Source organism: Ictidomys tridecemlineatus, chromosome 2 (assembly GCF_052094955.1).
Source record: "Ictidomys tridecemlineatus isolate mIctTri1 chromosome 2, mIctTri1.hap1, whole genome shotgun sequence".
Classification (NCBI taxonomy): Eukaryota; Metazoa; Chordata; class Mammalia; order Rodentia; family Sciuridae; genus Ictidomys; species Ictidomys tridecemlineatus.
The window spans coordinates 144946063-144963559 of NC_135478.1; the positions used below are offsets into that span (position 1 = coordinate 144946063).

The 17497-nt window shown below is 38.2% G+C and overlaps 1 protein-coding gene across 2 annotated transcripts in view; it reads right to left on the reverse strand.

Moving 5' to 3' along the window:
- The window catches only part of Gars1 (glycyl-tRNA synthetase 1), a 40647-nt gene extending 24878 nt beyond the window's left edge, over positions 1–15769 (reverse strand). The window contains exons 1-6 of one of the 2 annotated variants that reach the window (XM_078039902.1): positions 15445–15769; positions 6136–6237; positions 5307–5409; positions 3797–3938; positions 2299–2387; positions 1855–1931 (exon numbers count right to left, since the gene is read on the reverse strand). In XM_078039902.1, coding sequence (XP_077896028.1) covers positions 1855–1931; positions 2299–2387; positions 3797–3938; positions 5307–5409; positions 6136–6237; positions 15445–15678 — 747 coding nt within the window. In that variant the 5' untranslated portion in view covers positions 15679–15769. The remainder of the gene's footprint in view (positions 1–1854; positions 1932–2298; positions 2388–3796; positions 3939–5306; positions 5410–6135; positions 6238–15444) is intronic. The other variant, XM_078039901.1, reaches the window with a different exon arrangement.
- Positions 15770–17497: the final 1728 nt, after the last annotated feature.

Here is a 17497-nt window from a genome sequence, read left to right on the forward strand (position 1 = left end):
GTTTAAAAAGTTGCTAGGGATGTGGCTTGGTGGTAGAGCATCCCTGGGTTCAAACTCCAGTACTGCCAAAAAAAAAAAGAAAGAAAAACAAACAAGAATTAATACTATGCTGTTATACATACATAACAGAAAAAGAGCTTTTCCTATCACAGAGAAAAAGGCAGTGCCTTTAAACAAGCTTCATAGGGCTGAAAAGGATTATCAGGCATGAACAAATGCAGCAAACAATATTCTATTCTCAGCAACAGTGAGCTAAATATCACTAAAGTACACTTTTAAGTACTATACCATTTTCCATAGGTCCATTGTTTTTCATGGAGTATTATATAGCTGTGTACATATGTACCCACAGCAAATCATAAAAGAGACAGACTGCTCTCCTAGACCAGGAAACAGAAACTCAATGTCCAAACTATTTCTTATCAAATCAACTGTCTCTTCATTTTGACAATTTACTTGGAAACTAAGGAAACTAAGATCAAAGACCCTCAAAGACATATACACACAAAATCTAACTCTGAAATTCAGAATGGAAAATAGAAGAATTTGGGAATAATGTGAGGCATATTTCCTTTCTTCTAACAGAGGCCATGCCTTTGGAAAAGGAGTAAATAAAATGAATGTGTGACCATAACAGCATCAAAATATAAGAAATGATTTTCTAAATCATGAGTAATAATACTAGAGCAATGAGTTTCAAGCAAGGGATAAAACACACTTCACAAGAACCGAAATAAATTGGCAGATGATTCATCAGCCAGATTAAGAAAATTTTCAATTTAAATGAAGAGAATTTCTCTATGTAGGAAAAATAGATGTCTCAGGATGTTTTAAAAAAAAAATAGGGAAATAGTAGAAATGTTATCCAGTAACTTCCAAGAGTAAAAGGCAAAATGTAAGGACATCCTAGATTTAGCTTCAGATACATCAATGTAAAGAAAATAGATATAAATGAAATTCTGTTTATTTTTCACCCAATGAAGAAAATAAATTTAAAAAGTGAGCCGCATGACCAAACATGGTTTTGGACCAACATGCTTTGCTTGAGTGGAATAGCTAAAAGAGGAGGTGAAAAACCAGCAGCATATACAAACAGTTATATGCAACTTCCTAGGAAGATGATGATGCAGTTTTCATCCTATCCTTAAACTTGTTTTTACCTTTAGTGTTGGGGATTGAACCCAGAGTCTTGGACATGTTAAGCAAGTACTCTGTCACTGAGATGCACTAACAGCTTCCTTATCATATTCTTAAAGTGGTCTGTGACCCAAAAAAAGGATTAAGGATCACTTCTGAAATAGAATGAACTCTTACACTTGGTAAAAGATCAGAATAAATTATCTCTATGTCTTTCTGCCACCCCTAAAATTCATCAAATTAAATAATTATAATACTTTAAGTCCACAGGCAAACTGGGGAAAGGGCAGAAAAGCAGGAGTCTTGTTCATCAGGTTCTAGGAATGGCACAGAGTCAGGGACACCAACCTGAAGCAGATCAGGTGGCTGACGAGGGAGTGCTCATGACGTTATCTGCCCCAAAATCGCAAGACCAACACGGAACACTATTCATCACCAGTAACTCTTCTGGTTTTTGTTTTAAATCCAAAAACATGTTTTAGAGAAGACACAAACTGAATGTCTACTTACACTGACTTGTCAGTGTTGCTTGAAACAAAGGCTTAAGCCAAAAAGACAAGAAAACAAAAACCTAGATGTTATTAGGGACAGAGTTAAACTTTGCTTCTTCACGACTATGTTCAGGGTCTGCACAATGTGGAATTCAATAGTTATCACATGCGGAACGAAAGACAACTTCTAGCCAGGTGTTTCTGATAGCATCTCTAAAGTTCTCACCTGGGCCAAGACACTTTCCATCTCTGATTTCTTCTCAGCAGAACACTTTTTATCAGACATCAATTTCTGTAAATGAGCTGTAAGAGAGGTGCTGACATGTGAACTTCAAAAAATGGGTAAAAGGGACAATGCATTTTGAGTTTCAATGCTGAATAATTAAAAAACAAATATAAGAATAATGTTCTTAATTTAAATGAATCCTATAGCTGTTTTTATGGGGACAGTCAAGCTACTATCTAGATTCATTTACTAATTAGAAAAACTATTATCTGCATACAATTTTTTAAAACTTGCTCTGTATACTTAAGATCTATTCCTTTTACTCTTTTTTAAGTTTTTATGCCCCAATAAAAAAATTTGATGGAAAAATTTTTGAGAAAATAATTTAACCTAAACCCTTTATCTTGAACACTAGTACTGTTTGACAGAGATAAAAAAACAGACCTTTTAACAGATGGTCAGCCCGAAAACATTCTCCGTTCTTTACATCTTTCACCATGAAGTCTGCAAATTTGTCTACATGGCCAGAGGTCCTAAAGGAACAAATGCCAAGCCAATTTGTCATTTTCATACAAATTAATACATAGATAGAATAACAATATAAGACGACCCCCCATAAGTGGTAGAGTGCATATGCAAGACCAAGTTTAGTCCCTGTTGCCCATCCCCACACACACACAAAATGTAATGTTATGGAGGGTATATAGCTCAGTGGTAGAGCACTCGTCTAGCATGCACCAGGACCTGGATTCAATTCTCAGCACTGAAAACAAAGGACAATACCCCTACAATATGTTTACCCATACTTGTGTATCTCAAAGTTGGAAGCTCCCATATCAGTGATAGTAATGTATCCATGAGAAATAGTAATGTATGTCACAGGAAACTCTGCCTCAAATCTATTCTCATCCTCTCCCAAATTCTTCCTTCCCTTATGAAAAAAGATATTAACTAGGTCATACTTTTGCACAAACTGCCATAAAGTCTATATTATGTTTCAAGATCAATTAGTACATAATATGCCATTATTATTAGTGATCTAAACAAAGGCCAAAACGATTTGAAATTTTACTAACCAAGAGTTACTTAATGATAGCATAGCATAGAGCAATCTTAAGGTAAGTTTTCTGCCACTGAAAACTGTGCTAACACTGGTATTATCACTACCCAGTTCCTATTAGTGGAACAAGTAGTTAAAAGACATACTAGGCAAACACTCCACCACTGAGCTACACTCCCAATAATTATGATCTTAAAGATCTATCATCAGGTATTCCTCTTATCATAATTGGCTGAAATTAAAAGAACTTTAAAGATTTTGATAATAAAAAATTACCTCTTTGCCATGTAACATTAAATGAATAGCAATGATACAAAGTGGTAAAAATTTCTCATTCACAGTAACTGAAATCCTGCCCTTTCAATAATGTTGTTAGGACTGCACTGAAACTTTTAATATAAATTATATTTTATTGAAAATATATACAAACCTTTTCTCAGAACTTCTAAGAAATTACACTAAGGAAATAATCAAGGATATACATAAAAATCTATCTATCAGTATGTTCCATGCCATGAAAATTCACAAACACCTTACATGCCAACAATATGGCACTAAATTATGGCTCATCCATAAAAATAGAACACTCTGCTGCACATTAAAAATACTTTAGACCAGTATTTAGTGACATGAGTAAAGTTCACTTATATTACAAGATAAAGCCAATGTGCTGCTAACACTCAAATACATAGGAATGTACAGAAAGAAAAGTGAAAGGATAAACCTAATGATGTTATAATTAACATGGTTACCCGAGCGGTAAGCATATTCTTTGTTTCAGTATTTTACAAATTTTCTACACAAACATGGGTGGTTTTTATAATGAGAAAGTTACTTAAATATGTATATTAAAGAACTTCCCCCTTCAAAGTAGAATCTTACTTTAAAACTGGCTCAGGGGTGAGCATGGTGCAGTCAATCTCCAGAATCTGCTCCTCTTGGATAAAGTGTTGTCTCCAAGTCTGGATAATATTGTTTTTCAAAGCACACCCAACTGGCCCAAAGTCATACAAACCACTAACACCTGTAAAATACAAGATTCTTCAGAAATAAATAAAATAAATAAAAACAAGGAAACACAAGAAACTACTACTTATAAGACTTCACATATACCCCATGAAAAAGTTTTAAAGTCAATAGTTCAAATCTCTCAATATTTAAAGTCTTCCTTCCAGCTAGCTGACAGAAGTAAAATTTAAAAATTTCTTAGTTCATTTACAATTTTTTACATTTATTATTTCAAGTAGGATTAGTTCCAAATTGAAAGCAATAGAATATACAGAAAGCAGACCAAAAAACAGTTCATAGTTTTCTGTCATAGTAATTGCTGCTGGTATCTAAGCCACCAACATACTTGAACACATGTATACTTACATTTTTGCACACTTGTATGCTCACACACACTTCCATGGTTGCACATTGGCATGCACGCACACTGCATACACGCACACTTGCATACATGTGTTCATACACATAAATGCTTTCACTCACGTGCTTACATGCATACTTGTTTACATTCACACATTTGTACTTATACACTTACATTCACACATTTGCAAAATTGTATGCTTAAATACATACTAACATGCTTGCACACTTACACTCATACACACTTAAACAATTGCACACTTGCACAGACGTGCTTACAACTTACATGCTCTTACATTCACACACATATATAGGCATGCACACAATGAACACACACATGCTCACACACATTAATACATGCAAAGTTATACACACAAACACACTCACAGGAACACACAACTCATGCCCACTCACATGTCCACACAAATACACTTGCACAAATACATTCACATACACCCAGACAGACTCACACATACACACGCATACTTACACTCATATACTCACAAGATATACATCCACACCCCCACACATAATACACATTTGCCCTCATATACAAAAATATTGACATTCTCACACATAGGCTCAGATACACACAAGTGCAAACTCACGCAAACACACTCACACATCTACACTCACACTCATACATAAACACACATTCATTCACATATATCCTCACACACATACACTCAAACATAGAATAGAATACAACAGAATAGAATCCAGTGCCCTTGCATGGAGAGGCACCTTACAGCTAGCCAGCACTACTTCTGTTTGTTCAGAGTTGCCATTTGGTGTAATGCTCTTGTTTGTTCTTTCTGTCCTATTTATTCTTGAAGACTACTTTATTCTTGTAGTATATAGGGATTGTTGGTACCTACGTATTAAGCATTTGATATATCTACATATTAATGCATTTATACATTCTTCTTAAAATGTGGTAGAGACTTGGGAGCAGTAAAGGGCCAACTGGCTAGCTTAGCTTAAAGCCATTAACCACAAAAGTGTTCTTTTATTAATCCCCTACCTCCATAAATAGCAAAAGCTTGATCATAGAAAAACCTTCTCTTCAAGGTATCTTCCATTTTTGACCTGTCAATAATGTCATCTTTGGGCTGTAATGCCAGCTCCTGTAAAAGGAAAAAAAAAAATTAAGTGTGAGATTGTACAAATGAATGGTGGTAATTTGAACCTATAAATCTGAATTTAGTTTACTCCTCTGTAAAATTCAATATGAAATTTATCAAACAGATAACATTTTGATAAGTTAAAAATAAAATGGAAGCCTTATTTCCTCCCACCCTTTTAGTAACAGAAAAGATACCTTTACTTAATTATCTAGGAACATACATGATCATTTTCAAGATTATAAAACTAAGATTAGATATAGATAATGACAAGCAATATTAGCAATACCTGAAATTTAAGTGGATCTGTAAATTAGAGAATTTAAAACTTTAAATACTAAGTTTCGCTATGGGAGGTTTACTGTTGGGGTGGGTACAAGATGGATCAAAAACATTATTTTTAGACATAGGAAACTTCATTTAAAAAGAGCACAATGCTTTTCAGGAAATTCAGGAAGCATATTGAGTGTAGGGTCTGGGAGGCAGGTTCAGGTAGGGGAAATCGGGGCTCAGGAGGGCTTTGTAGAAAAGATGATGCTTTTGAGTTACACTTTGAAAGGATAAAAGGAGTTTGCAAGGTAGTGGAGGAAAAGGCATTCTGAATAAAACAGATAAATCAAGCGACACTTGTTCAGAAACTTTTCTAGGTCTCTCCCACCCAAAGAGATTAAACAAAGATCAACACTCCTATACCTACTTATGTTCCTATTTTAACACCCCAAGACTCACCTTTGCTTCCAATACCCTCTTACGGGCTTTAAGCTCAGCCACAGCTTTGTCTACATCCACTTGGGGTGCTTTATCTTCTTTCAGCTTTCGCACAAGATCTCCCTAGCCAAAAAACAGAATTTATATTCAGGACTGGTTTCAGGAGTCAAGATATGTTAGAATATTTTTTCTTTCAATCTTGGGAATGGAACCCAGGGTCTTGCACTTAGTGTTCTTACCACTGAACTTCACCCTGGAAGGAATGTGTTTTAAAGCATGCTTTTTAAAAAAAAAAAAAAAAAAAAAAAAAAAGAACCTGTATAAGAACAATGCAATTAAAGTATTTATTATGTAAGAGGTCATTATGAATAACTAAAGGTCTCTGCCCTCTGTATTTATAATCCTGAAGAATACAGAGACAAATTAACAAAGATGAGCTCACATGGTGGATTTTATGGGGGAGGGGGTAAAGAAGGTGGCAGTTTTTTAAAAAATCATATAGATCACACAGAAATGAATCACTGAAATTGGAAACTGATAGAACAGGTCAAATAGCAGATCAGATAGAGCTGAAGAGAAGATTAGTGAGCTAGAAGACAGCATTAGAGAAATTACCCAGAACAGTATAAAAAAGCAGTTTAAAATATGAGAGGTAAGTAGTCACAGAGAAGAAATAGTCTAAGAATTATCCAGCCAAAATGCAGAATAAAGAAATTATTTAAGAAGTAATATTTGAGAAGACAATAGTTATGAAATTTTCTGTAACTGCTCAAAGACATAAATTCTCAGATTCAAGTACAAGAAATCCAAATACACAAAACAAAAATCCACGTGTAGACAAGCTGTAGTAAACAGAGTATTTAAGAAGTGTTAAAGACCTGAATTTAATCCCAAGCAAGTTGAACACTTCTTTGAGCTTCCTCAACTATAAAATCAAGATGATAATAATTGCTAATTGGACGGTTATAAGAAGGCAATGAAGCTGGGTGTAGTGACAATGTCTATAATCCAGTGGCCTGGGAAGCTGAGGCAGGAGGATCATAAGCTCAAAGCCAGCCTCAGAAACTTGGTGAGGCCCCAAGTAACTTATCAAGACCCTGTCTCAAAATAAAAAAAATAAAGAAAAGGCTATAAATGTGGCTCACTGGTTAAGGGCCCCTGGGTTCAATTCCTGGTAGAAAAAAAAAAGAGGAAGAAATGAAACACTTTAAATAAAGTAATTCTGCAGCACCTAATAACAGAAATATAAAACGTAATAGCTGTTATTATGCTAAAAAGCAACTCAATTGTGTGTGGCGACAGATACTTCACACCCAATTTGTTTCAAACTGAATTATTTCATTCTACTATGTTCTGTCTGATAAAGGCTACAAAATCTACTACTTTCAAAACAAGATATATCAAGTTATCCTTCTTAAGCTTCAACATCTGGTAACCTTCACTTTAAAAAAATTTCCAGTATAATCTCCCCCTTATGCTCCTAATAAACTAGGTTGCTACAAGATTACAGTTCATCTCCCACCTAAAGGTATCCAGACTAACATGAGGCCTGGCTCCAAGTTATCCTAATTCATGTTATTTCTCTGTCATTTAATAAGCCTTATTTTCAAAACAGAAAGCCATCCCTGATTCGGTAACTGTTCCTAATTTGTACTTTCAATGATTATTCTCTAACCCAAAAGGAGTTTCCTCACACTTAATGACATTATACCCCATCTTTTATGAAGCATTTCCAAATATCACAATCTGACAATTGCTCCTTGGGGACATTATTCCCCCTTGAAACTATCTGTTTTTTCCCCCCACATTCCTCAAGGCCTGGAGAATAGACATATGTAGTCCTTATTACCCTCTATACTAAGTTGTTCCTCTTTTCTCCCACTGAAATCCCTGCTCCATTGAAGGATGGACCTTTTACCACACTTATTTTCCTGGGCTGGCGTCATTTTCTAAGCTCCCACTGACTCTCTTCCTCCAATGAGTCTCCCTCTTGTACAGACCATACTCTTCAGAATGTCCAGCTCAGGAAGTGAAGAAATCGTCAGAAGTATCCTTGCACAGTTTTAAGATGCACTGCATCTTTTAGGAATGCGTGTGTGCGTGCGTGTGTGTGTGTGTGTGTGTGTGTGTGTGTGTGTGTGTTTTACTGGGGACTGAACCCAGGGGCACTCTACTTCTGTACTACATCCTCAGCCGTTTTTATTTTGAGACAGGTTCTTGTTGAGTAGCTGAAGCTGATCTGGAATTTGCAATCTACCTGCCTCAGCCTCCTGAGTTGTTGGCAAGAAAATGTAATTTAAAAAAAGATTATCTTGCATGAGAATTTTACAAAGAGTTGTTCATTCTTCAAGGAAAAAGTCATTCATTATTTGAAAAAACAAAACACAAGATATCACCAATGCAGCTGGTATCTAAGCCACCAACAATCTATCTTATCAGTACACATTTATAGCAACTATATTCACAGTAAATCTATGTACAGGTATAAGGATCTGCTTACTGCATTATAACTCTCAGTGGAGTCACACCCAGAATTTATATATCAAAATACATATTACTTTATTGCATTTATAGCATTATTTGTACATATTTTTATTAGAGCACTATAATTATACATAGTAGGTGGATTCATTTTGACAAAATTATACACGCATGGAATTTCATTTCGATCCCCTCTCATCCTCTCCTCACCCTGTTCTCCTTTCTCTACTCTGATGATCTTCCTGTGCTCATTTTTGGTTCTTTCTATTCATACGTAAAAGCATAACTCACTATGGCATTTTACATATGCATATAATGTGATTTGGTTAAATTCATTCTGCATTTCCTCTCCTTTCTCATCCCTCCTCCCTCCCTTGCAATCTCCTCCTTCTACTCACTGATCTATCTTCCTGATATCAAATGCACCCCTCCTTTTTTCCTTATTTTGCTCTAGCTTCACATGATAGATAATTTTGACCCTTGACTTTATGGGTCTGACTTATTTCATTTAGCAAGAAATTTTCCATTTCCATCCTTACCAGCAAGTGCCATAATTTTATTCTTCTTTATGGCTGAAATAACCCTATGGCTTATTTATTTACATGCAATTTTATCTACCCATCTTTTTTTTTTTTTTTTTTTTTTTGGCAGGGCAGTGGGTACAGGGATTGAACTAAGGGACACTCAACCATTGTGTATATATATAACATTTTCTTAATCCATGCATCTATTCACAGGAATCTGGGCTCACATAATTTGGCTCTAAACATTGAGGTGGCTATATTGCTACAGTATTTTTTAGTCCTCTTAGATAAACAACCAGGAGCAGGATGGCTGATTCATGTGGTGATTCCATTCCTACATTTTTAAGGAATCTCCACACTGCTTTACAGAGTAGTTGCAGTAATTTGCAGTCCTATCAATAATGTATGTTTTCCCCCACATCCTTTCAATAGCATCATGACTAGTATTCTTGTTGTACACATATTTTTAATTAAATTTAGGTAGATATTTTGTATGAATTTCACGAAGAACAGAAATGAGAAATTCTAAAACATTTGGTATAAAGAGGACACTGGAGTCTAATATAGTCAAGAGCCATGAATTTAGTTATACCCCATTCTCTTGTCTTATCCAAATTAGTCTGGCCTGTTATACTGCAGTTATTATTTTATTATCCTGATCTCTCTGGCTAAAGCAACAACCCCAGTCACCTTCTAACTTCATTGTATCTTATTACAATACCTGAAATCACCCTACAGGTTATTTATTTACATGCAATTTTATCTACCCATCTTTTTTTTTGGCAGAGCAGGGGGTACCAGGGATTGAACTAAGGGGCACTCAACCACTGAAACACATCCCCAGCCCTATTTTGTATTTTATTTAGAGACAGGGTCTCACTGAGTTACTTACTTTTGCTGAGGCTGGCTTTGAACTCACAACCCTCCTGCCTCAGCCTCTTGAGCCTCTGGGATTACAAGCATGTGCCAGGGCACACAGCTTCTACAATCATTTTAGAGTAGGCTTGTTTAGGACAGAATTTCTGCCATTTCAATACTGGCACTCAAATATTTGTTGATTGAAATCATAACCTAACCGAGAAGAGTACTAAGCAATTAGCATTTAGCACTACTGGTTTATTCTTTACTCTCTCAGTGGATCTTTCCCTTCCTCTACCTTTCAAAACTCAGTACACATTTATACCAATGTGTATGTGTGTTACTGAGGATTGAACCTGTTCACCAATACCACTTTCTGGAGGAGAAAAGAAGCCTACATGAGCCTTTGCTCTGAAGGGGTGGTTGTAGTTCCTTCTGAATGTCAAAAAAGTAAGCAAGTCCCTCTCTTCAACTCCCTCTGTGTCATTTCCTCCTCAAGCTTCTCAAAGGGAATTGGCAAACAAGGTTGCAAGCAAACAGGTAGGAAAAATGTTAAATTCACCACCCTAAATCACTTTTTGTTTTTTAAGGTTTGGGCACAGAATTAGGCACACATGTTCAAGCAGAAGCCATATACAACATGGAAACAGCATGAAAGTAATGAGTCCTAAACTGAGTTCACCATCTCTGATTGTCCCAGTGAAGAAAAGAAATATTCATATTATTCTCAATAATGGATTAGAATCATGATTTATAATGACCCAATCCTGAAAACAAAAGCACTGGAGGTATGGGAGCCAGAGTAGTGGCACAGTGGTAGAGTGCTTGCCTGGCATGTGTGCTATCTTGGGTTTGATCCTCAGCACTGCATATAAACAAATAAAAACACCCAAATAAATAAAATATATTATATTATACACACACACACACACACACACACACACACACACACCACACACAAAGGCTGGGGATATCGCTCTAGGTTCAATCCCTAGTACAAAAAAAAAAAGAAAGAAAGAAAGAAAGAAAACCAACGAACTGAAGGTATCCTAGACATACAATGAAAGTTCTTAAGGAGTCCTAGTTTCTAATTATCTGAGGCTGAGGCAGGAGTTTCACAATTTCAAGGCCATCCTGAACAACTTAATGAGAAACTCTCTCAAAATTAAAAAAAAAAAAAAAAGCGGGGCGGGGTGTGGGGGGTGGTGTCTAGGGATATAGTTCAGTGGTACAGCACTCCAAAATTCAAACCCCAGTACTACAAAAAAGAACTAAAAGAAAATTTTAAGTGCTGAAACACATCTACATATCTATTAATATGTTATTTACACAATAAATCATCAGTTACAGACCTCCTTCAAGAATCATTTAAAAAGGCGTTTCTATCATCTCACCAAATTCAGAAGATATCAATTTTCTCATACAGATTCAAAATATCATCAAACTGACTAATCACCTGCAATCCAATAAGCCATCAGTTCAGAACAATACCTAACATCTCACCAAGTACTCAGGATATACCGAGCAGCATTATCAGCACTTTACACAAACTTCTCATTTTAACTTTTGAAACTCCATTTCCATATTGCAGATGATGAACTAACCAAAAGTTAAGTCATTTGCCTAATGACAGTAAAGTCAGGATCCAAACTTCGGAAATATAACTTCAGAGCCTACACTCTCTGAATTACTAGGCTACACTGCCAACCAATATTTAATCAAAAATAGGCAGGGATATATAAAAAAAAAACCATCAAGCAATTCTTCAAAACTTTTCCTATGTTGACAAATTCCACCTCAGATTTAAAAAAAAAAAAAAATCCTTCTCATAGCACTTATTTTGTTAGGGCTTCAAGCCACACCCATCTAAATAGTTTGAGTGGCCTTTTCAGTCCAGATAATACACTGAAGCAGCAGAGTGGTCAACAACTACATGCTGAAAATGGATAAAGTGATCAGTACCCCTTGGCAGCATTAAGCAAGGGCACTAGAGAAGGTCAAAGACAGAATGCAGTGGGCAAGAGTGAATGGAAAACAAGAAAGTGGAGACAGTGGCAGTGCAGGAGGAAACTCCAGGCGGTAAAGGAAATAAAGGCTGAGGGAAGGGGAGCTTCAGGGGACTGTTGCAGACAGCAGTCCAAGTCTGTCTTTTTTATAGGAATCAGATACTTCTATATTCCTAAAACAGAGGTTGTGAAATTTTGTAGTATCAGAGCCCCTTTTCACTGTTAAAATCTCTGAGGACCCCGAAAGCTTTTGCTTATCAATATTTACTATACAGCCAGCCCTTGACTTAAGATGTTCAACTTTAGAATTTTTTGACTTAACAATGGTGTAAAAGTGATATGCATTCAATAGAAACAGTCCTTTAAATTTTGAGTTCCTCTCTTTTCCTGGGCCAAGATGCTGGGCAAAAACAGTGAGTTGCAGCTCCCAATCAAAGAATACAAGGGTAAACAACCTACACTCCACAGCACATTGTGTTGCTAAGCTAGGATATTCTTGGGTAGGGTAGGTGTGTATCAAACACATTTTCAGCTTACAATATTTTCGACTTATGATGAGTTTATCAGGACACAATCCCATTGTAAGCAGAAGAGCACAGGTGTTAGAAATTAAAATGGAAATTTTACAAACTTATTAATTCACTTAAAATAATAAAAGCTCAATATATGCTAACAAACATTAAAAATAGCATGTTATGAAAAATAACTATTTTCCAAAACAGTGAGAAATATAGTTTTATAATTTTCAAATTTTTAAATTTCTAACTTAATAGAAGACAGCTAGACTCTCATGTCTATTTCTTTTGCAATATGGTATTTTGAGTAAATAATATAAGAAAATCACACAGAGTTAGAAAAGGGAGTAGAATTTTAAAAGCTTCTTCAGATGTGAAAAGAATTGACTATGATTATTCTTCTTTGATAGTACATCAAAATTATGACAAGTAGTAGCTTAAGTTATTTCTAACCCCCAAATAATAGAACTAAACTTTTCATACTGTTACATTAAGTTCATGAATGTTATCTTTAAATGCATCCTTTGGATAGATACCTGATTTCATAACATCATGCATTCACTGGTCATTTTAAAAATATTGATTAAATGACTTATCCAGATCTTCCAAATATTAATCCAATTTTACAATATTAAAAAATACCCATTTGTTAATATCACTTATTTTTACTTATTTATTTTTATATGGTGCTGGGGATTGAACCTTGTGCCTCACATGTGCCAGGCAAGCACTCTATCACTAAGCTGCAACTTCAGACCTCATCAAAATTTAAGCCAGGTCCTGCAACTCATGCCTGTAAACCTAGCAATTTGGGACGCTGAAGCAGGAAGGTGGCAAGTTCAAAGCCAGCCTGGGGAAATTGAAAAATTATTGTAGATCCTGTCTCAAAAAAAAAAAAAAAAAAAGTACTGAGGATGCAGCTCAGTAGTAGATTCAATCCTCAGTACTGAAAAAACAAAACAGGAAAAAAAGTCAGATTCTAATAATGGGAAGCTGCCAAGCTTGAAGTCAAATTTCCCAAAATTCTAAAACTTTCCCAAACTTTAAATTTTATTATTGGGCAAAATTACTATCTGTTGTTTTCCTGAAGTGACAGGCTCACTTCATTCATCTTCCACAGTAGCAGTTTATATGAAACATATGCCACTAACCAAAACAGTTTTTAAGCACCTTAAAAAGCCCACTCATCTTTAACTGTACAAACTTCACAATGGAAATATGTAACACAAACAGAGGTGACAGTGTCTCATTTCCCCAAATGCAAAAAAGGGAGAAGGGGTTAATTAGATGACTTTTAAATTCCTTCCAGCTAGCACTTGTCTCAATACGATTCAAAGTTACAGGCAATTAATTGATTTTATGTGGTCCTAGAAAATTAGAAAAAGAACCCAAACCAACTTACACAAATTAACTCATTCAGAAAAAAAAAAATCAAGCCAACATAAAACAATACACAAAATACATAAATCGTACACAAGGTAAGAGTAGCCTTGGAAGGCTGTTCCATGATCAAAGTTTACTTCAGTTAACTAGACCCAGTCTAAGCACAGATGGATAATTTGCACTGCAGTTCCAGGCAAACGTGGCAGAGGGAGGGGTTTGGGTTGTGCTTTTTTCTAAATTAGATGTATTCTGTCTTCTAAGAAAGGATATAAAAAAATTGAAGAGTTATAATAAAGACAAAGGAACCACACCTAATTTCATTTAAACCACACCTAATTTCATTTAGGGAGGAGAGGATGGATGAAGGGAGAATAAGTTTATAATGTTCTGATATCTATTTTTAAAAAAGGGGGGAAAATTAAGCCCATAGTGAAATTTCAAAATAAAAGGCAATAAAAACAAGTCAGGTTCAGACTAGAAATAAGTAGAAACTGCAAAGTAGCAGAACTTAATGACTTTGTGGCGGTTGTACCCCAAAGAATTATTTCTGAGATGGGGTTCCACCCTCCGAAGCTATGGCAAATTATTGCATCAGGCGCCAGTGCAGGAGAAACTCGTTTTGGTGTTTACTACTAGTAGGTCATAGATCCCCCGGGTCCTACTGCAAGCTTCTGGTTTTACCTAGCTGGATGTGAGAATCATCTGAAATCATCTTTCCTTATCCTCTCGAAATTTTGATCTCCACGCTAGTGCTCTAAAAGAAGAAGGCCTGTATCAAATCCCAAGTCCTCCAGCCCATGAAACCTCCCCTCCCTTCCGCAACATGAAATTGAAAATGTTCCATATTAAGGATGGCTGACTTCATCGAGTAACTAAACACATTCACAGACTCCCAGGTTTCCAATCTTAAAACCTCCCTGCCTCCAAGGTGGCCTTTTCAAAGGCCGGAAAAGATGACAAGAGCAAAAGGTGGGGAATTCACATGGTTATTAGAAAAGCAAGTTTGACACCTCCCTACACCCACGTCTCTGCACTCTGGTTCTTTTCTCAGCCGGTCATTCGGCTAGCTAAGCACTGAAGCTTCCTTCAGAGATGAAAAGAAAAAAACAATATCCAAAGCATCCTGAAGATCAGGGAGTCTGACCCCAAGAACCCGCACCTTTGGCTCATGGCTCATCACTGAGCCGGGAAAGAATTAGGAAGCTGACCACCCGGGGTGCACAAAGAGCACAGAGCGCCTGGCAAATTGAAATTAAGGTTACACGCGGAGGACACGAGGAGAACCGAAGGGTCACAGATCCCAGACACTAAACGCAGGCAGGGAAAGGAGAACAGGTCGGGAGAAGAGGGGGTTATCCAAGGAGCGCAGACGCGGGTCCGCGAAAGGAAGGTGGCTGACACACCGGGACTTGGGTCCTAAGTGGGGGAGGCGAGGAAGACGCCCGAGGATGAAGGAACAGAGTCCCCAGCGCGGTGCGAGTGGCCGCGGAGGAGGGAAGGATGAGCAGGAGAGGAGCCGCGGAGGAAAGCCGGGGGCTGGTAGGGGGAGTAAAACGCCGGTACCTGCTGGCGCACGGCTAGCCGGAGAGGTGCCAGCACCTCCTCTGCCCCGGTGCCGTCCATGCTGCTCCGAGAGGCGGCGGCGGCGGGGACCGAGGTCTGGACGCTGGCGGGCGTGCTGAAGGACCGGCGGGGTGCGGGCGAGGGCCGAACGGGGGGCCGCAGCGCTAGCGGCGGCAGCGACAGCAGAAGAGCAGCGCGGAGGGGTCTAAACAGCGCCGGGCGCAGAGAGGGCATGAGCCGGCGGCGCTGGGCGGTCTCGAGGGGGCGGCGGCGGAAGCGGCGCGCGCGGCCGGGCCTGGAGCATGATGAAATCGCCGCGTAAACGCCGTGGCGCGCGCGCAGCCGCACATTCCCTATCCCGCGCCGCAGCGTCGGTCCGCCCCAGCAGATTCGACACAGAACCCGGAAGAGCCGGCGAGGTGATTTCTTCACCGCGCAGCACTGGGAGGGCTGGGAGCGGGCCGAGAAACGGGTGAAGCCACACCAGTAAGGTGGACCGTTGGAGCACACAGTTCTTCCCGAGACTTGCAGACCCAGACGCACAAGAACCTTCAAAGCAAGAGCTAGTCCAGCGCACTCCAAAGCTGAGGCAGACCTATTTGGATACAGGCTTCTCTTTCTGTTCTTTGGTCCCCTGACCCTTAAACTGATTTGCAAACATATCGAATAGGGATTTACACTTAATGTTGCCCAAGCTCAGGTGCTTCTCGATTTTTACTGGATTTAAGGTCCGCCAACACTTCATATTATGGCAGTCTCAGGCCAGAGACCCGAGTGTTAGGGTCCCAACCAATCAGATCCCACCACTCACCCCAAAAAAGTGAATGGAAAAAGTAATATGAAAATCAGGAAGGGAACTTTAATAGATGTGACCAAATTGAGAAGGCAAGTGAGACCAAGTATATCATCCCTACCTTTGGGCTACTAACATAAGCTTTACTTTTAAATAGTGGAAGAATAAGGGGAGGGTGTAAGAGAGGTAGGCATAATTAAACAGTTTTGATCAAACTATGGTCTGGTTGATCATTATCTCTATCTCTATTTGCTGTTTAGGATGTTGATCAAACGTGTTCCTGGAAAGGGGGTGCAATTCCCTTAGGGGGCCCGATCTTATCCTGGGTGGATCTACCTGCTAGATTCCATTGTCCTGAAAGATGTAGAACAATGGAAATTTCTAGGTGCCACTCCAGAGGTCAGGAACAGGACACTGAGAAAACTGGCAATGGATTTCCATGCAAATTTTGAAAATACTCTTATCTTGGGGACAAGATAGGTAAATTTAATATGCCTATATACCTACATGCAGAGCCGAATGTAATAAAGAAGAAGAAAAGGGCTGGGGATATAGCTCCGTTGGTAGAGTGCTTGCCTTCCATGTACAAGGCCCAGGGTTCAATCCCTGGCATCACGTTTAAAAAAAAAAAAGATACAAAGTAGAGGCAGAGATACCAAGCCTTACCCTGGGTTTAGTTGCCCATTGGGCAGCTGCAGGCCCAAGTTAAGAGACTGCTTTTCACAAAAGCAGCCTAAATCCGTTTATATTCACTCTGGCCTTGTTTTAGTCAGCTTTTTCTGTGCTGTGAACAAAAGACCTGACAAGAACAATTAGAGGAGGAAAAGTTTATTTGGGGGCTCATGGTTTCAGAGGTTTAATCCATAGAGGGCTGACTCCATTCTTTGGGACTCAAGGTGAGACAGAATTCATGGTAGGAGAGTGTAGTGGAGGAAAGCAGCTCTGGACATAACATCAGAAATGAATTCTCCACTTACCAATTATAAATGTATACCCCAATGACCCACCTCCTCCCACAGTACCCTACCTGCCTATAGTAACCACCCAGTTAATCCCTATGCGGGATTTAATGCACTGATTAGGTTAATACTCTCATAACCCCACCATTTTATCTCTAAACTTTTTTGCACTGTCTCACACATAAGGCTTGGGGGACACTTCATATCTAAAACATTACAGGACTGCACAAGACCACAGACCTTTTGGTATCAGAGGGCAAAAATTCCACCCTCGGAGCAGCTAATAGTATCATTTTCTGAA